Genomic DNA, 20,849 nt, shown 5'->3' with positions numbered 1-20,849 from the left:
ATATAAACACGAAAAGTAATAAGGCAGTGACAGCAATAAGCAGCAACTTTGAAAATAGTTTACTACCAAGCGCATTTAAAGTACTGTACCATTCCAGTGGACACTGGACAGACACTGATATGCGTAAACGCGATGCTTAAAATGTTTTTTTTTTTACAGAAATTGTGGAAAAACAAACCAAATTTCCAAACAGTCTATCAAGAGCTTTGATGCATAGTGGTACCCACCGAATTAACCAATTGGTTGCTATGGGCCTACTGAAAAATGGTATCTAATTCCAATTAACCTATTTTTATGACAGACTTATGAGTATTAACAAACGGACTAAAGATAAACGAACCAACGGCTCACGGGCTGAACTAATACATTTGACATGCAGATAGCTTAGTGAACAACATTCAACAGCGTAGCCGCAATTCATTAGCAGGAACAGATGCGTCTGCAGAGGTTCCATAGATAAACCATTCCGGAAATAAACGATAAACCTCGGATTTCGAGTCAGATAGCCTCACTGTCCTCACTCTATAGCCCAACAAAACAACATTTTTCCCGACAGTATTTCGGGGCAATTCAGGCTCAACAAATAAGAGGAGATTTCATATTTAGATAAAGTATTCAAAAATATGAAAGTATATGAAAATATGTCAGCAATGCAGGTGTAAATGCTTTCGGCCACATTTGCCTCCACACTTTCTCTCCCTCTCACCTGCCTGTGGTTCTACAGCTGTGCAGCTTTGCTGAACACTGCCCTCTATCGCGCTCTAAAAATGCTACATTCTCAAATGGATTCAATACCAATTTTAAACGGAGCCTTGAACTTGAAAAGCAATCAATTGGTGTTTCAGCCTAGTCGTCATTCTTTACCTTTTCTCTGTTTGGATGTGTTGTAATACCTGAAGTAATTATATGTTATTCTATGCAATGTGGCCGCAGGGTGAACATGGCTTGCAGAATAGAAGTGTCTGAGATGCGTAAAGGGGAGAAAGACTTCACCTACCATAAGAATTAATGCTAAATTCAGAAATGTGACATTTACTGTATTTGTTTATAGTTTTTAATTTCTACAAACGAATAATGAATCAACTTGACATCAAGGAGGAATAAGGGAATAAGGGAAGGCAACTCGCGGTTGTTGGGAATATAATGTTCTCTGTGCGCAAGGACCTATATTCGCTCTTTTTTTGTTGCAAAATCCGCAAGCTGTAAAAATGATATTTAACAGGTATCAGCGGGATGCCAGTAATAAATCTGCAATATTATTATACATCCACTATCAACTTGGCACCCATGCCGTTGCGCAAGACTAAAGAAAAAGGACAACCGGTGCAAGGTCTATTCTCCAAGCTGCATGAGTAATTTCAATGTTATTTTATGACACTACTTTTCTCATTTATTTGAAAAACAGACATTTCTAATCACAGGACAAAAGAGATAAAGAAAGAAAGAGAAAAGCGAATGTGGAGAGTCTACTCTCTGGACCTCTGCATCTTTCTAATCTTACCCCACGGGTCCTGATTACGGACAGCACAACACAATGAAGTTTATAACAGTGGAAATGTGGCGGTAGGTTCCTGCAGCCCAAAAATGCCTCTGATCCTCGGCTGGACGTGAGTAGAAAGTAAAGCCTGAGCGGTATAAAAGACCCGCTAACTGCTCTGAATAAACATAAGATATTGTGGAACAAACTACGACGCCAACAGTGCCCTCTATTCAAGGTATGATTACATTGACAAGATAGGAGGCACACAGAAATACTGTTATGTGTAAGTAACACGATTTTTTAACTGAAACTTCTAATTCATCGCATGATAAATGGTTTGGATGTAAAATGTGGAAACGGTGCTCAATATAGGCTATTCTATCAATACCTTGACAAAAAAATGTGTTTTATTCCTTATCTATAACTAGCACCATTTTGGAAAAGGATAATCATTCCAGAATAAAATGTTTATTGGAAAGTTAGGCTATTTGTTTATTTCGTTTTAAAAGTTAAATTTAAATCGAATTACTATTGTGCCATTGCAAATATTACAATATGACAAAGGGCCATGCAATTCAACTGTCCAATAGATACATGGAAGTGTATTCTTACCTTTGATGTTTTTTCTAACTTGTTCTAAATGTCACGCAAAGCACGAGGGCTCTCCTTGATTCTTCAGGCTACCTCAACAGAAGTCTATCTCCCTCCACTCTCCAATGTCTCGATCAAAACGACCTGCAGCTGGTTACTGCGCTCTCTCTGCGAGTTGGAAGCTACTACAAGGACCATCGCAACTCTAACCGAGAGGGGTGCACAAGAGAGCATTTGCTATATAAAAAAATGACAAGCGCATATACATACTTGGAGTATGGAGTAACGGTTTGTGATGACCTCCCTGTGTTTCATATTAAAGACACTTCACTAACGTGATTTGTTTTATTATTATCTGGGGATATGCAATAACTGTTATTTTACTTACAAAAACACCCCTCATTGTTCATGGTCTCCCCGGATGCGAGGTTGGTACCAATATAAAGCCTGACTATTGTTGTTTTTTAAGGGAACCCTTGTCAACCTGCTTACAATGACTTTATATCTGAATCTATGGAAGTTCAAGATAATTTTCACACAAAAAAACATTCAATTATCTCTGATGGCAGTTGATTTCAGCTTTGAAGTTTGAATAGTTTAGTTCAGTCACACTAGTGGCGATTCCTGATTTCCCGGCACCAGTACAGGTTGAGAGCAGTAGCCTACATGATGCGCCCACATCGAGCTGCCTTTCCAGACTTGGATCGTTGCTTGAGTTATGTTCCCATTTATTTTCAGATAAATAACATAGGCCTGGAGCAACTTTGCATTTAAATACATTACGGTGTAAGGAGAGGTGCACTAGAGGTTAAGAGCGTTGGGTCAGTAACCGAAAGGTTGCTGGTTCAAATCCCCGAGACGACTAGATGAAAATCTATCGCAGTGCCCTTGAGCAAAGCACTTAACCCTAATTGCTCGTGATAAAAGCATTTGGGGGCTTCCGAATGGTGCAGTGGTCTAAGGCACTACATCGCAGTGCTAGAGGTGTCACTACAGACCTTGGTTCAATTCCAGGCTGTATCACAACTGCCGTGATTGGGAGTCCCATAGGGCGCGCACAACTAGCCCAGCGTCGTTAGGGTTTGCCTGAGGTAGGCTGTCATTGTAAATAAGAATTTGTTCTTAACTGACTTGCCTATTTAAATAAAGGTTAAATCTGCTAAAATGTAAATCTTATAGTGAAACGGTAAGAACCATATGCTCACTCTCACCTGTGCAAACACTTCCTCGGGCCATTTCTAGACATAAGCAGCCCCAACCAATGTTTATACTTAAAAAATGGTAGGTCAGTCAGGGTCTTAATTTACAGTTAGATGAATAGTAGAATACACAATGTGCAATTTCGAAATTTGATAGTGCGTCAGCAGTTTTTCTCTTGTTATGTCAGTCACTGACGTTCACTAAATTGGCCCATGTCAGCTAACATTTCAGATTGCTAGGTAAATTAGTCTAGCCAGCTATCTAAACCTTGTAGCCTACTAGTCATGGCCGAAAGAATTACTGACCGGCATAAATCATGGCAAAATGGGTAGAATTGCAGGAAATTAGCTTTAAAACTGCCCAAAAAAGTATCCATCCCATGGCAAAATTTGTAGAATCGCATGAAATTAGTTTTAAATCTGCCAAATGTTATATCTGCCCCATGCAAAAATGTTAAGAATTGGAGAAAATGTGAATTAAAAATGTCTCCACACCCCATAGCAAAATGTGAAGAATTTCAGGACATTAACTTTAAAAGCTGGGGGGGTCAATCAAATATCGTTTAGAGCTCTCAAAACTCTAGAAGCGCTTCAATGTCTGTGGCGAGGCCAGGGCCCATCTCTGGTTATGCGAACGGGCTATAGTCTGTCCTCCGTCCTCCAAAACTACATTTCCTAAGAAGCCTTGCGGGCTTCTCGAGAATCCGTGAAAAGCCCGATTGCGCGTGCGTATCCAGACGTGGCAACTGCATCATGGCTTCTTGGAACCGCTACGGGAGTGGGATGAGAGAGCTGAAAATGTACATATTCTTCTTGTTGGTAAGTTGTTTGTGCTCATTCTTTGTGTCATATAAACAGAGACATGTTTGAATGTAAATGTTGTTCGTTTTATTTAATCTACAAAAGCCTGCGATGTATCTTTTCCCGGTCTTCGTGCAGGGAGGCAATGTTGACAGCCCTAGCAATTTTAAATCAGAGCCTGAACCTGAGGCTTATAAATAAACCCCACAAAAACAAGTGAATATAGTATCTTACTGTAGTTTCATATTATTTTATCAAAACGTGTAGATCCTCGTGAATGGATTGTCAGCACAACAGGCATCTAGTGTCCCTTTTCCGAGAATGGATATAGAATTCCTATGATGACGTGAAGTTAACCTACCTAGTTGTCCTGCATACCTTGGCCGTCTCTCTCTGTGTTGTTATTCATGTCTGGCTTCAAGGCACAGTAGTCTTTTTTTGCGCTGTCTATTTTGGGAACAGAACTGTGATTTGGCTGAATGCGTAAATTAGCCTCCTAAGTTGAACGGTTTCTTTTCTTTTGAAGTGTGGCTGTGACAAAGACCACCCGTTGCTTTACTGTTCACCCCCCAACAGGTTTCTACTTTTTTCCGGGGTGGGCATGGTTTACGTTTGATGAAAATGCCCTTTGGAATCAGTTAGACAGCTAGGTGTTTGAACGAGAGGTGGGGTTATGACTCATGGATGGGTATGTTGGCCAGTCACTTGAACATTTATTAAGATATTTCTACACTTTTATTAATATAACTGCATTTCTTGAGGAATGATTTCTAGGAATGTAACCTTGTTTGCTACATTTGACATGTTACCTTAGGCCTACATTATTTTACTTTGTTACTAACACTCATCCCTTGATTGGCTACATACGTAATGGCTGAATTTTGACATCATTCCAATCACACAATTTGTGCTCATGGACCTTTCCTGTTCAGCATCCTGTTTGGTGGTGTAGTAACTGCCATGTCAAACAAAGGTGGGTACTGCTGTTGTGTAATGGCAAGCAGGGGAAATTGTGTGTTTGTGAATTCAAGTTCTATTGTCACATGCACAAGAACAGTGAAGTGCTTAACTTGCATGTTCTACCCAACAGTGCAGTAATCAAAATATAAACGCAACAATTTCATTGATTTTACTGAGTTACAGTTCATATAAGGAAATTGGTCAAATGAAATAAATTCATTAGGCCCTAAATCTATGGATTTTCACATGACTGGGCAGAGGTGCAGCCATGGGTGGGCCAGTGAGGACATAGGCCCACCCACTGGGAAGCCAGGCCCAGTCAATCAGAATTAGTTTTTCCCCACAAAAATAGCTTTATTACAGACAGAAATACTCCTCAGTTTCATCAGCTGTCCAGGTGGCTAGTCTCAGACGATTCCACACGTGAAGAAGCTGGATCTGGAAGTCCTGGGCTGGTGTGGTTACATGTGGTCTGCGGTTGTGAGGCCGGTTAGTCATACTGACAAATTCCCTAAAATGACGTTGGAGGCGGCTTATGGTAGAGAAATGCATATTCAATTATCTGGGAACACCTCTGGTGGACATTCCTGCAGTCAGCATGCCAATTGCATGCTCCCTCAATTTGAGACATCTCTGGCATTGTGTTGTGACACAGCTGCACATTTATAGTGGCCTTTTATTGTCCCCAGCACAAGGTTCACCTGTGTAATGATCATGCTGTTTAGTCAGCTGCTTGATTATGCCACACCTGTCAGGTGGATTGATTATCTTGGCAAAGGAGAAATGCTCACTAACAGGGATGTAAACAAATTTGTGCACAAAATTTGATAGAAATAAGGTTTTTGTCCGTATGGAACATTTATGTGATCTTTTATGTCAGCTCATGAAACATGGGACCAACACTTTACACGTTACGTTTAAATTTTTGTTCACTATAGTGTAGCAATTTAAAAAAAATAAAAATAATGATGTGTGGGAGATGACGGGAGACTGACCTACTGCTCTGTGTGTTGAAGACTGTCCTGGCGGCCCTGCCTAGCTGCCTGTCAAAGCTATTTCCTTTTTTTTTAATCTCTTAATCTGGATTGAGGGACCTCCTCCTATCATGGTTGGTTGGTTGCCCAATATACCCTCTAGAGCTCTTGTTCCCTATACAGTGCACTACTTTTGACCAGGGCCCATAGGATCTGGTCAAAAGTAGGGCACTATATAGGGAGGGTGCCACTTGGGATGCAATCATTGATAGAGGTGGTGTTCATCATAATTGAGAAGGGCCACAATAGTTTCCTCCCTGTCAGCGGTTTCATCAGAGGCCATTTTATCATCGCTGAGGGGGGAGACGGACATCTATATGTCAGCTAAGATGGTGTTATTAGATGCAGTGTCCTTAGCATCTCGCATGCCCGTAGTTGCGTACTTATGTATGCATGTACATACAAACACACTTGTATGGTCACACACATACAAACATGTAGGCCTACAACACATGCACACAGTCACACTCAGACACACAGAGGGACTAACACAACATACATACACACATGCATTCTCTACTGTTTGAGTCATTAATCAGAGACAAAATGGAGTGTTTGACAAACCCACCCCTGATTTGTTCTGATTCAGTGCACACCTTAAAACAAAACTTAAAACAGGACGCCGTTTATTAAGCAGATTTGTCACGCCAGATGGCGGTTACAGAGGGCGCCGAGAGAGAGCCAGTGAGACGACCGGCTGGGTTTCTCTCTGCTGGCTACTTAGTTGGCGTGGTATTTTTTTACACTGATATAACGTTACTTTTTTTGTTGGATAAAGGTAGGTGGGTAGTGTTCTAATGGACTTCCTCAATGTATTCTGGCTGTTTCCCAAGTGCTACCCTATTCCCTATTTATTGCAGTACATATGGAATAATGTGTCATTTGGGATGCAGTTTCGGGGTGGGAGGAGAGGAGCTCCTGCACTTAGGCCTACAGTACAGACAGCTGCATACATCGTATCTTTATTGGATATGCTGAGTTAGCTGAGCTACGGCATATGTGATCAGTAATGAAGGGATTTGCCATAGATTATAGTTCTGCACTAAACAGAATTAATGGGATAGATCTGATGGGTTATGTTAAATCAGATCATATCAAAGTTTATTTGTCACGTGTGTTGAATACAACAGGTGAAATGCTTACACCTTCTTACAGTGAAATGCTTACACCTTCTTACAGTGAAATGCTTACTTACAAGCCCTTAACCAACAGTGCAGTTTAAGTAAAAAAAAAAAAAAAGGTATTAGGTAAACCAATAGGTAGGCAAAGGAAACAGTAAAAAAATAACAGTAGCGGAGGCTATATACAGGTGGTACCGGTACAGTCAATGGTGCACCGGTTAGTCGGGCTATTTGAGGTAATATGTACAGTAGGGGGAAAAAAGTATTTGATCCCCTGCTGATTTTTGTACATTTGCCCACTGATGAAGGGATCAGTCTATAATTTTAATGGTAGGTTTATTTGAACAGTGAGACAGAATAACAACAAATATCCAGAAAAACGCATGTCAAAAATGTTACAAATTGATTTGCATTTTAATGAGGGAAGTAAGTATTTGACCCCCTCACAATCAGAAAGATTTCTAGGTCCCAGGTGTCTTTTATACAGATAATGAGCTGAGATTAGGAGCACATTCTTAAAGGGAGTGCTCCTAACCGCAGCTTGTGACCTGTATAAAAGACACCTGTCCACAGAATCAATCAATCAGATTCCAAACTCTCCACCATGGCCAAGACCAAAGAGCTCTCCAAGGATGTCAGGGACAAGATTGTAGACCTACACAAGGCTGGAATGGGCTACAAGACCATCGCCAAGCAGCTTGGTGAGAAGGTGACAACATATGGTGTGACTATTCGCAAATGGAAGAAACACAAAAGAACTGTCAATATCCCTCGGCCTGGGGCTCCATGCATGATCTCACCTCGTGGGGTTGCAATGATCATGAGAACGGTGAGGAATCAGCCCAGAACTACACAGGAGGATCTTGTCAATGATCTCAAGGCAGCTGGGACCATAGTCACCAAGAAAACAATTGGTAACACACTACGCCGTGAAGGACTGAAATCCTGCAGCGGCCGCAAGTTCCCCCTGCTCAAGAATACATATACATGCCCGTCTGAAGTTTGCCAATGAACATCTGAATGATTCAGAGGACAACTGGGTGAAAGTGTTGTGGTCAGACGAGACCAAAACGGAGCTCTTTGGCATCAACTCAACTCGCCGTGTTTGGAGGAGGAGGAATGCTGCCTATGACCCCAATAACACCATCCCCACCGTCAAACATGGAGGTGGAAACATTATGCTTTGGGGGTGTTTTTCTGCTAAGGGGACAGGACAACTTCACCGCATCAAAGGGATGATGGACGGGGCCATGTACCGTCAAATCTTGGGCGAGAACATCCTTCCCTCAGCCAGGGCATTGAAAATGGGTTGTGGATGGGTATTCCAGCATGACAATGACCCAAAACACACGGCCAAGGCAACAAAGGAGTGGCTCAAGAAGAAGCACATTAAGGTCCTGGAGTGGCCTAGCCAGTCTCCAGACCTTAATCCCATAGAATATCTGTGGAGGGAGCTGAAGGTTCGAGTTGCCAAACGTCAGCCTCAACCTTAATAACTTGGAGAAGATCTGCAAAGAGTAGGACAAAATCCCTCCTGAGATGTGTGCAAACCTGGTGGCCAACTACAAGAAACGTCTGACCTCTGAATGCCAACAAGGGTTTTTGCCACCATGTACTAAGTCATGTTTTGCGGAGGGGTCAAATACTTATTTCCCTCATTAAAATGCAAATCATTTTAATGATTTTGACATGTTTTTCTGGATTTCTTTTGTTATTCTGTCTCTCACTGTTCAAATAAACCTACCATTAAAATTATAGACTGATAATTTCTTTGTAAGTGGGCAAATGTACAAAATCAGCAGGGGATCAAATACTTTTTCCCCCCACTGTACATGTAGGATTAACGTGACTATGCATAGATGATAAACAGAGTAGTAGCAGCAGTGTAAAAGAGGGGTTGGCAGGACACAATGCATAGTCCGTGTAGCGATATGATTAGCTGTTGAGGAGTCTTATGGCTTGGGGGTAAAAGCTGTTGAGAAGCCTTTTGGTCCTAGACTTGGCGCTCCGGTACCGCTTGCCATGCGGTAGCAGAGAAGTCTATGACGTATGGCTTGAGTCTTTGACCATTTTTAGGGCATTCCTCTGACACCGCCTGGTATAGAGGTCCTGGATGGCAGGCAGCTTAGGCCCAGTGACGTACTGGGCCGTACGCACTACCCTCTGTAGTGCCTTGCGGTCGGAGGCTGAGCAGTTGCCATACCAGGCAGTTAATTTTGATCTGTTTAAAGGTCTTACTCACATAGGCTGCGAAGAGCGTGATCACACTCATCTGGGACAGCTGATGCTCTCATGCATGTTTCAGTGTTACTTGCCTCGACGTGAGCATAGAAGTTTAAAAAAAAATAATAATAATTTAAGCTCGTCTGGTAGGCTTGTCACTGGGCGGCTGTGGTTCCCTTTGTAGTCTGTAATAGTTTGCAGCCCCTGCCACATCCGACGAGTGCCGGTGTAGTACGATTCAATCTTAGTCCTGTATTGGTGCTTTGCCTGTTTGATGGTTCATCTGTCGTAGCGGGATTTCTTAAGTGTCCGTGTTAGAGTCCTGCTCCTTGAAGGTGGCAGCTCTACCCTTTAGCTCAGTGAAGATGTTTCCTGTAATCCATAGTTTCTGGTTGGGGTATGTGCGTACAGTCACTGTGGGGATGATATCCTCGAAGCCAGTGACTGATGTGGTGTACTCCTCAATGCCATCTGAGGAATCCTGGAACGTATTCTAGTCTGTGCTAGCAAAGCGCAGATGCTAAGCTACAGGAGTGTTATCTGACCACTTCTTTATTGACCGAGACACTGGTGCTTTAGTTTTTGCTTGGAATCAGGAGGATGGAATTATGGTCAGATTTGCCAAATGGGGGGGGGGGGGGGTGGCGGCGAGGGAGAGCTTTGTTTGTGTGGCGTAAAGCTGGTCTCAAGATTAATTTCATTTTTTTTCCCTCTCTGCTTGCACATTTAACATGCTGATAGAAATTAGGTCAAACGGACTTAAGTTTCCCTGTGTCCAAGTCCCCGGCCCCTAGGAGTGCTGTCCTCTGGGTGGGCGTTTCCCTGTTTGCTTATTTTGTTATACTGCTGACTGAGATCTTAGTGCCAGCATCCGTCTGTGGTAGTAAATAAACTGAAAAATATAGATTAACTCTTAGCAAATAGTGTGATCTACAGCTTATCCTGAGATGCTCTACTTCAGGCGCGCGAAATCTGGAGACTTCCTTAGATTTTGTGCACCAGCTGTTTACAATTATACACAGACCACCCCCCCTCTTCTTACTGGAGTGTGCTGTTCTATCTAGCCGGTGCAGCGTATATCCTGCCAGCTGAATGTTATCCATGTCGTCATTCAGCCACGATTCGGTGACGCATGATATTACTGTTTTTGATGTCCCGTTGGTAGGATATTTGTGATTGTACGTTGGCAAGTAATATTGATGGTAAAGCCAGATTTCCCACTCGCCGTCCGTTGCTCCTTACATGGCATCCCGCCCTGTGTCTTCTATACCTGCGTCTTTCTCCTGCCAATGACGGGGATTTCAGCCTTGTCGGATGTCTGAAGTACATCCTGTGCGTCCTGCTTGTTGAAGAAAATCTTTGTCTAATCCGAGGTGAGTGATCACTGTCCTGATATCCAGAAGTAAAATTGTTTTTTTTTTTGCCGTTATGTTTCTGCTGCCATATCTTATGTTAAAAAAAAAAATAAGTTACAAATAATGTGAAGGGAAAAAAAACAGACAACGGCTGCCATCTTAGGCACCATCAGTTCATAATATTCTGTGTGATATTAGTGACCTTTGTCTTTTGCACTCAGCATTACCAAATATAGATTATAATTTTTTTTAATTCAGTGCAGGAAGGACTGTCAGGGTATCTTAAGGCTTATGGTTTACGATACCCTGACAGTCCTAAGTGTACAGCCGTGGCCAAAAGTTGAATTACAAATATTAATTTCCACAAAGTTTGCTGCTTCAGTGTCTTGTTTGGCCACATCCTGACTGATGGCAGCCCATTCTTGCATAATCAATGCTTGGAGTTTGTCAGAATTTGTGGGTTTTTGTTTGTCCACCCGCCTCTTGAGGATTGACCAAGTTCTCAATGAAATTAAGGTCTGGGGAGTTTCCTGGCCATGGACCCAAAATATTGGTTTTGTTCCCCGAGCCACTTAGTTATCACTTTTGCCTTATGGCAAGGTGCTCCATCATGCTGGAAAAGGCATTGTTCGTCACCAAACTGTTCCTGGATGGTTGGGAGAAGTTGCTCTCGGAGGATGTGTTGGTACTATTCTTTATTCATTGCTGTGTTCTTAGGCATAATTGTGAGTGAGCCCTCTCTCTTGGCTGAGAAGCAACCCCACACATGAATGGTCTCAGGATGCTTTACTGTTGGCATGACACAGGACTGATGGTAGCGCTCACCTTCTCTTCTCCAGACAAGCTTTTTTTCCGCATGCCCCAAACAATCAAAGGGGATTCATCAGAGAATGACTTTAACCCAGTCCTCAGCAGTCCAATCCCTGTACCTTTTGCAGAATATCAGTCTGTCCCTGATGTTTTTCCTGGAGAGAAGTGGCTTCTTTGCTGCCCTTCTTGACACCAGGCCATCCTCAAAGTCTTCCTCACTGTGCATGCAGATGCACTCACACCTGCCTGCTGCCATTCCTGAGCAAGCTCTGTACTGGTGGTGCCCCGATCCCGCAGCTGAATCAACTTTAGGAGACGGTCCTGGCGCTTGCTGGACTTTCTTGGGCGCTCTGAAGCCTTCACAACAATTGAACCGCTCTCCTTGAAGTTCTTGATGATCCGATAAATGGTTGATTTAGGTGCAATCTACTGGCAGCAATATCCTTGCCTGTGAATTCCTTTTTGTGCAAAGCAATGATGACGGCACGTGTTTCCTTGCAGGTACCAATGGTTGACAGGAAGAACAAGGATCCAAGCACCACCTTCCTTTTGAAGCTTCCAGTCTGTTTTTCAAACTCAATCAGCCTGACAGAGGGATCTCCAGCCTTGTCCTCACCAACACTCACACCTGTGTTAACGAGAGAATCACGGACATGTCAGCTGGTCCTTTTGTGACAGGGCTGAAATGCAGTGGAAATGTTTTTTGGGGGGATTCCGTTCATTTGCATGGCAAAGAGGAACTTTGCAATTCATCTGATCACTCTTCATAACATTCTGGAGTATATGCAAATTGCCATCATACAAACTGAGGCAGCAGACTTTGTGAAAATTAATATTTGTCATTCTCAACTTTTGCCCACGACTGTATGGGCAATTCCATGTTAAGAGTGATGCTGAGGCTCCTGATTTGTAACTTTAAAATGTATGTCAGACAACCAATGATTAGTGGACATTGTTAAAAGGAATCCTTGTGCATCGAGTTGTATGGTTTAACTTTGCGCTCAATGGTTTTGGTTTGACATCCATTTTAAAGTGAAAAATCTGAGTCTCAGCATCACTCTTGCTGTGGAATTGCCTGAATGCAAACAAGAAAACAACATGATTTGGTGAATCATAGTGTAGCAATAAGGTTAGTTTGAGTTGTGCATTGTGTGCTAAAGGGAGTAGGCATGTCTTCAGAAACATGATACAAGTGTACAGAATAGCTAGCCTAGGTCTTCAGCTTCAAACACTCACCAGAAAGAAATATACAAATACATAAAGCAAATTGTGTTATAACCAACCACAACATGAAATAAGTGCCTGACATCCAAGGGGACTTTTTTTTCTTCTCATTACATTCTCTGCTCACTAGAACATCCCTGAGGCTATGGGCATGAGCTAGGTCTAGCTACCTCTTCAGCTGTGGATGATTAGCTGCCTAGCATGCAGTGTATCCCCCAGTCTGTTCTGTCTGTCTCCATCGATTGGAAGTCTAATCTCTAGTCTGAGACAGTCCTCCTGCTGTTCACTAGATGTTGATCATATAACAGGGAGGTGTGTGTATTGCGGAAGCAGACAGTCATTAGGATGCTGCTCACATTGACACAGGACAGTGATATTATGTCATGTAGCCTAAGCCAAGGAGTAGGTACCTAGGTAAGGAAACCAACCAATGCACTGATTGCCCAGCCATTGTTGCAGTATTGGCTGCCTGTCAGCTGTCAGGGCATGTGATGCATGAGCGGCGAGCACGACAAGGTCAATGTTCCAGGGAAGGTTTTTGCAAATCCTCTACTCGTTCTTTGTGTAGCTCCATCCGTGCTGATGTCCGTGTCCTTCCTCCCCTCCGCATCCTCTCCCAACCTCACATCCGCCACTCTCCATAGTGCTGCTTTCATTTCACTATAACACTATGCTATCCATCAATTTCCTGTGAATGTAATTGTGCTCTTTGTACGTTTTCACTCTGATCTTCTCAACAATATGCGCTATGCACACCCACTCTAAGGCCGCAAATGAGCCTGGAGAAATGTGATCGCGTGGGGGAGAAATCATCACCAGCCTTTCCTACATTTCTAAAGGGTCTAATGTTAATGTAGTTGTGAAATAAGCCTGCTCTGCCTCAGCAGCTCTTGAATGATCAAATAGCTGAGGACTGACTCAGTCTCACACTCAATCGTCAATATCAGTTCTGTCCCTTAACTAATATTTTTTTTCCCCCCCCATACAGTTATTGTAGAAGTGCTCAGAAAGCAACGTGTGTCCGTCCCGAGCTAATGTAGGCTAACGTGATTAGCATGAGGTTGTAAGCAACAAATATTTCCCAGGACATAGACGCATCTGATATGGGCAGAAAGCTTAAATTCTTGTTAATCTGCGCTGTCCAATTTACAGTAGCTATTACAGTGAAATAATACCATTCTATTGTTTGAGGAGCGTGCCCAATTATGAACTTAAGTGTATTAATAAACCAATTAGGCACATTTGGGCTGTCTTGATACATTTTGAACAGATATGCAATGGTTCATTGGGTCAGTCTAAAATTTTGCACATGCACTGCAGCCATCTAGTGGCCAAAATCTAAATTGTCTGGGCTGGATAATACATTATGGTCTTTCTCTTGCATTTCAATTATTTGTTTATTTTTTTAACCAGATCTTATGTTATTCTCCTACATTAATTTCACATTTCCACAAACTTCAGTGTTTCCTTTCAAATGGTTTATACAATATCCATATCCTTGCTTCAGGTCCTGAGCTACAGACAGTTAGATTTAGGTAAAAAGGGTGTGATCCGTAACCTCTTAAAGTAAAATATTTAAACTCAAACTCCTATTTATTTTCATATTCACATATGTTGTACCTTAGACTCTATTTTACCTAATGTGTTTGTGCCCACCAATGAGGCCCTCAGTCACACACAATGAGATGACTCAGTCTTTGTTTCACCTGATGCTGACCACATACCTCATATGCAAGACAAAACCCAATGTATCTGACATCTCAAATCACAAAAATGACCATTCTTCTGCACTGTAGCATCCAATGTGGGAGTTATTCTGAATGTGAGTCGGCCTCTGAAATAATAGTAATGAATAAAATAGTATCTATCCATCTCTGTCTGCAGGTGTGCCTGGCGTCTGTGCTGCAGGCGGCGGTGAAGGTCTCTCCTCTGATAGAGAAGGTCAGTGACCACAAGGACTTAAAGAAGCTCCTGAGGACCCGAACTAATGTCCTGGTGCTCTACACTAAATCAGGTGGGTTAGAACCAATGTCCTGGTGCTGTACACTAAGTCAGTCCTGTCAGGTGAGTTAGTGGGCATACTTTAGGCCTTTTGTAGACAAAAAAAAAAACCGCTTTGAAATCTGTATTCATAAAGCCTCTCAGAATAGGAGTGCTGATGTAGGATCAGCTCAACATAATCTTATTCATTGTGATCCTAGATCAGCACTACTCTGAGACGCTTCGTGAATATGGTCCCCAAGCTGCCTTTTTCGGTGTAAATGACCTCTTAAAGTGTGATCTTATCTCTGACAATCCGTCACTTATAATGGTAAATGAATAACTTTGTGGAAGGGCAGTGGTTATGCATCACACTGCTTGTTTATAATGACCTGCAGCATATTTTGTTCTCTTCTATTCCCTGGATTTGGAAGTGCTACATAACAGTGTACTGAACAGAAAAACACACCCAAAAGCTCAATGTGATCAAATGAAGCCATGAAACTACATTCACTGACAGCCATTAGGGAAATCACCCTCTCTTGCATTTAATTACATTTTCATTAGCATATTTCAGGCCAGAAAAAAGTGCAGTGTGTGCGTACAGTACGTGCTGCTCTATGCTGATGTTCATAAACAATCTACGTCTCAAGGCCCCACTGCTCCCATGAATTTTGTGTGTGTGTGTGTGTGTACGGCTCCACTCCAAATGTGTCTCCTTCATAATTCAGCCAGTGTTAGGTCATTTGATAAGACTTGCACGTATCGAACGTCACCCTGGGATTGATTGCTTGCCGTTACTGTGGCGTTGCGTTCTGGCCTTCTCCGAAGGGAAGGTTTAGGAATGTTTACTCACTTCATTTCCTACTGTCGGATCCTCTCCCTGACCGCCACTGGCGCATTACTTGGTTCCTTCACAAGAGGGGCCCAAAAAGCTCCAGAATGTCTGTCACAGATACTAAGTGTTCCGGTGCTTCCCAGTGCCCCATCTGAGACCCCACCAACTTGAGGAAAAGGCTCTCCAGTAACTTGAATCTGCAAGCAATTTGAACTCAACATATATGGTGATTTCTAACGTCAAGGCCCAATGTTTGTATTACCACCAACCAACCTGGTGTGATTCAGGACCTCCAGAGGACCATGGCAATGCCCCAAAATGTAAAATAGAGGTGTCCAACACATAATACTACAAATGTTGAAGGGGTTGTACAATGTATGTATTGTTCAACAGAGACGAAAGAATCAGTGCGCTTACTTCTCTGAATCCACATTGTATCTCAAAGGACATTGTGTAATGCAGTTTATTAGTTGGTTTTTCACTAGGCCTTGGACTATGATGTGTTTATGATTTTTATAACATGGTGCAAGTAGTTTAGTGATGACTCTGTTAGGTAATGTGTAGACCATGTGAATCGTAGATTATGCTCTCCCAGAGACTAGGTCTATTTAAGTAACACTAGGGTAATGTTCATGGATAAAGTACCCTTGTGTGATTGATAGCTGTTTGAGTTCACAGTCCATGTTTTTAGTGTTATGACCTCTGACTCGACTCCAACCTTCATTGAATTCTAACTAGGGTTTCAAAATTCCAGACATTTTTTCAGAAACCCTGGTTGGAAGTTTCCCGGATTCTTTAAGGAATAGGCAGGAAATCCGGAATCCTAAAAACATGATTTTGGGAGAAAGAATTGCAACCCTAATTATAACCTATTGTTTACTGTGTATTATAAGGTGACCTGAGTAGTAAAACTGAATTGTGTTTTTGTGAAATATAGGCCTAACTCCACCCCTCTTATTGTGTGTGTGTGTGTGTAAACAGCTACCTCCGGGGACTCTAAGTTCAAGCTGCTGTCTGACGTGGCCCAGGTTGTCAAAGGACAGGGCACCATTGCCTGGGTCAACTGTGGGTAAGTACAGGGTTGATGGAATGGCATGCATTAATACATTTAGGCAATGTGTCACATGTTATATAGTAGTGATGCACTGATATCAGATATTTTCCTTGCCCAAAAAATCGATACCTATAAAAAAAATTTATATAAAAAAAAATTGCAGCCTTATAAGCATTCTTGTACAGTTATAGATAACACATGGATGCAGCTGTTTAAGGCACTGCATCTCAGTGTAAGAGATGTCACTACAGTCCCTGGTTCAAATCCTGGCTGTATCACATCCGGTTGTGATTGGGAGTCCCATAGGGTGGTGCACAATTGGCCCAGCATTGTCCGGGGTAGGCCTTCATTGTAAATAAGAATTTGTTCTTAACTGACTTACCTAGTTAAAGGTTACACACCACACTGACAAAAGTTATTTTGTTGGCATTTACACATGTCCCCATTACCAGTAAAACATAATCAAAACCTATTTCTTTCACTTACTTGCTGTGCTGTGACGTTGTTCAGTCTCAGCCAGAATTTCATCATACATGTCAAGCAGTGAAGTTTCAGCTCTGCCTGTCCTTGGCCTATCTTCCTCGGTGCGCACTGTCATTGTGTTCGTGTCCAGCTGTGTATGTAACATTTCACGTAAACCCTGTTTCTTGTCTGCATTGAAGTATCGGTCCTTGTACATAGCATCGAGCATGGTGGCGACGCAGTAAAGAGAATGCAACCGAATCGCTTGTTCACAGCCTGTCGGCAGTTTTGTTAAGCAGGCGTTTCAATGCCATGACAGAGGGTATCACGTCTGCTGCAGGTGCAGTTGATGAGCTTATTTCTCGAGTCAGTTGTTCGAATGGAGCTAGCTAGTGTGTTCATGTTTAAAACATGTTCTCAAATGCCATTGAAATGGCGGCAGCGGTATGACAACCAGCACATTCATGAGCATGCAATGCGACTTTCCTCAGTACAAAGTCCTCGACGAACCACTGTGCTGCCAGACTTGGCATGCTTATGGGGCTGATATCGCTGGTCCAAATGTCAGTTGTGAAGCTAATAGCAGTGACGCAAAAATAAATTGCCTTTTTTAAAATTAATTTGTTTAGCAGTGATGCTATTGTTTAACTCCTGTAGGGCAACATCTGAAAAATAGCGCACTTGGTAGTGTGTACCAGTGCTCGATGAGTCGGCGAAAGCCAACATCACCCACGACAGAACGGTTGATTGTCAAGGGCAATGAATTCCATTATCTTGGCATTAATGGATTTTGCCTTTGAGTTGTCTCGCTGAAATTTTATTTCTTTTTGAAATGACTGCTCGACTTGTTGACTGCTCGATCCACACAGCAGACATTGTGGGCTAGGTTAGGAATGCTGTGTAGCGCTAAATTATACGTGGCGTCATTACGTCATGTACCTACGTTATAGGTATGAATGTCAACTTTGACATCGGTGTTGAACTAGACATCGGGCCCATGCCGATGTCATTTTTAGCTAATATCGTCCGATTCCAATAAGTTCACTGATATATCGTGCATCCCTAGTATATAGCTTCTAAGAGATATCCAAGAAGCGTTTTAGGTTAGAAAAATGTCCAAGTCACCATGTCACGTATGTTATGTCCCATTATGCTTCTGAATAACATTTTAGGTTAGAAAAATGTTGAGGCATTCCGCCCAGTCCCAGCTCTATGTATAGCTATAGGAAGGAAGTTGTAAAACCCTCTTTATATGGCTGCCTTGTAAAAGCACAGTGAGACAGGCCTAGACAAAGTAATCGATAGCAGCTATTGAAGCCTAGGCCAGCTGAATGCGCTCGTGTCAAATGTCTTTCTGCCCATGCCATCTCCATCTCTCCCTGGCATATCCTCCTGAAGTCAGTGGAAATTGGAGACGAGATATGCTCATTAAAATAGGGAGTCTCTTTCTCCATATCCACATTCTGCTGAGGGCTCTACGGAGGATAGAAATAAGGAAACCGCTCTTCAGACCCTACATTTGTGTGTGTGTGTGTGTGTGTGTGTGTGTTGTCCGAATGAGTTATAGGCACTGTTCGGAAAACACGCTTTCCTGTCCCTGTCTTCCTGAAGCCCATGCAATAGACCTGTCAAGTCTGGGCAGATGAACCATTTGAAACTAAGTCTCTGGAAGTGTTCATACTGGGAGGATCCACCACGCTCCCAAGACACACTAGAAGAATTGTTTTCCTTAAACATTTCTTTCACTTCCCCCCCCCCCTGTGTGATCCGACCTCTACCCTACATGATTTCCTTCCATTTTATCTTCCCTCTTTTTTTTTTTTCTTTTTTTTTTATATATGTCAACCTCAACCACTTGAGCCATTTTTGTTGCTCGGGAGAGAAGTCTTCAAACAGAAAACTAGAAAAGAATAAAGATCACCCCTCTGACACCTACCACTTAAAGCATCCCTCAAAGTTTCTCTCAAACCTCTCCAAGATGGATGATGAATGAGAAGGGAAAAGTGTCTAAGAACAATGTAGCCTGGTCAGCTGTTTTTATATAGACCTAGAAATATTTACTATGAGATTTTCTTTCTTTTCACTGCAGTAAATCTACTGTCAACCCTCTTTCTCCACCGTATTCCTTAATACTGAAGGGTGTGGGTGCCTGAGGCTGGTCTAATGGTAAACACTGCTGCCTGCAGCACATACTGTATACAGTATATTACCTTCAGCGAGGGTACGAATCCTGCCCACTACTCTATCTCCCTCTTCTCACTCATTTCAACCATCAGTCCACTCTCCAAAACACCTAAAGAAATACTGAAAGATATGGAATCCGCAGCAATTACTGTACATATACCTGTGCCAGAGACTCTTTACGGGGCCTTAGATGACATGCTTCTTTGCTGCCGTTCAGTCACATAGGTGATGCAGTGCCAGCTGCTAGCTTAGCATTTTGAGTCTGGCGACTGGCTATGGTTTTCCCACCTTGTCCAGTTCTCCAATGGACCAGGTCCAAAACAGAGCTTAGCTGAGCGCTTGGACAGGGAGAGAGACTTCCTCACGAGTGTCAGTATGAGAACGGTGGCCCATGCCAACAGAGGGATGAAAGCCCAGGATGACACACTCACCAGATGACAGGACCTGAGAGATGGCCAACAGTGATGTCAGAGGAACTGGGCAGGAGACAGTGCCAGGTCAGGCATGGATGCCAGACTACAGACGCTGCTGCTAAAACAAGGAGATTTGTAACAAAATGACTAGTTGTTTTTGCTAATGAGCAATGGGCTAATCAATCTCTGACTGCTTGGTGTACAATCAGACTAAATGGTATTCTGAAACCTCTTCCCAGCAGGAAAGCCACAAGCAGTTTTGCCCACTGGGCTTACTTTTTTTTGGACTACTTGTCTCTTACCTATCAATTTGATTTCACCTCACCTCTGGAGGTGAATTGCTGACAGTTCCCTCATCACTTAAACTTTTCAAGGAACGTCACCTTTTATTAACACCCCATAACTTTCCGCCACTCTCCCTCTTGCCTCTTCCTCCCAACACCCACTGTGTTCCCTCTTCCAACCAACACCCTGTTGTCTGTGTAATTGATTTAACTCTCTCCATGACGCACCTTAGAGAGAGGCTACACTACATCACACCCATCCATTATCAGTGAGTGACATGGCATGATTCCTGGATGTGGGTGGAGCTGCTGAGCTTCACCAAATCCTTTCTTTCCAACCAGCTGTGGGTTTTGATTGGTCAGTGAGTCAATCTGACTGCTGTGACGACTCTGGTGGGTTGAAACAAAGGGCTATATAAATTATACTTTATTTTTCTCCCCAATTTCGTGATTTACGATATTGTCTCATTGCTGTAACTCCCCACCGGGCTCGGGAGAGGCGACGGTCAAATCATGCGTCCCCGAAACATGACCCACCAAACCGCTTCTTGACACCTGCCCGCTTAACCCGGAAGCCAGCCGCACCAATGTGTCAGAGGAAGCACCGTCCAACTGATGGCCAAAGTCAGCCTGCAGGCACCTGGCCCACCACAAGGAGTTGCTAGAGCGACATGAGCAAAGTGAAGCCCCCCTCCCCCGGCCAAACCCTCCCCTAACCCGGACAACGCTGGGCCAATTGTGTGCCGCCCGATGGGAGTCACGGTTGGTTGTGACACAGCATGGGATCGAACCTGGGTCTGTAGTGACGCCTCAACTGACAAACTAGTCACCTTTCT

General features: G+C 42.9%; 1 protein-coding gene and 2 long non-coding RNA genes across 3 annotated transcripts in view; 2 read left to right on the top strand and 1 right to left on the bottom strand.

Annotated features, from left to right (window-relative positions):
* LOC115160944 (uncharacterized) overlaps positions 1–2,185 on the bottom strand; it is a 67,792-nt gene extending 65,607 nt beyond the window's left edge. The window contains exon 1 of the long non-coding RNA XR_003869141.1: positions 2,093–2,185. This is a non-coding gene — a long non-coding RNA (uncharacterized LOC115160944). The remainder of the gene's footprint in view (positions 1–2,092) is intronic.
* On the top strand, positions 1,339–2,404 carry LOC115160945 (uncharacterized). Its single transcript, XR_003869142.1, has 2 exons — positions 1,339–1,763; positions 2,134–2,404. It is a non-coding gene; the product is annotated as an uncharacterized LOC115160945 (long non-coding RNA).
* A 1,570-nt stretch (positions 2,405–3,974) lies between these two features.
* LOC115160942 (protein disulfide-isomerase A5) overlaps positions 3,975–20,849 on the top strand; it is a 58,753-nt gene continuing 41,878 nt past the window's right edge. Inside the window, exons 1-3 of the mRNA XM_029711509.1 lie at positions 3,975–4,089; positions 14,683–14,812; positions 16,598–16,685. Of these exons, the coding sequence (XP_029567369.1) occupies positions 4,024–4,089; positions 14,683–14,812; positions 16,598–16,685 (284 nt within the window). The 5' untranslated portion in view covers positions 3,975–4,023. The remainder of the gene's footprint in view (positions 4,090–14,682; positions 14,813–16,597; positions 16,686–20,849) is intronic.

This window comes from Salmo trutta, chromosome 24, assembly GCF_901001165.1.
Source record: "Salmo trutta chromosome 24, fSalTru1.1, whole genome shotgun sequence".
NCBI classification, from domain to species: domain Eukaryota; kingdom Metazoa; phylum Chordata; class Actinopteri; order Salmoniformes; family Salmonidae; genus Salmo; species Salmo trutta.
The sequence above is the reverse complement of the archived record's forward strand: the minus strand, read 5'-3'. Positions and strand labels throughout refer to the sequence as shown.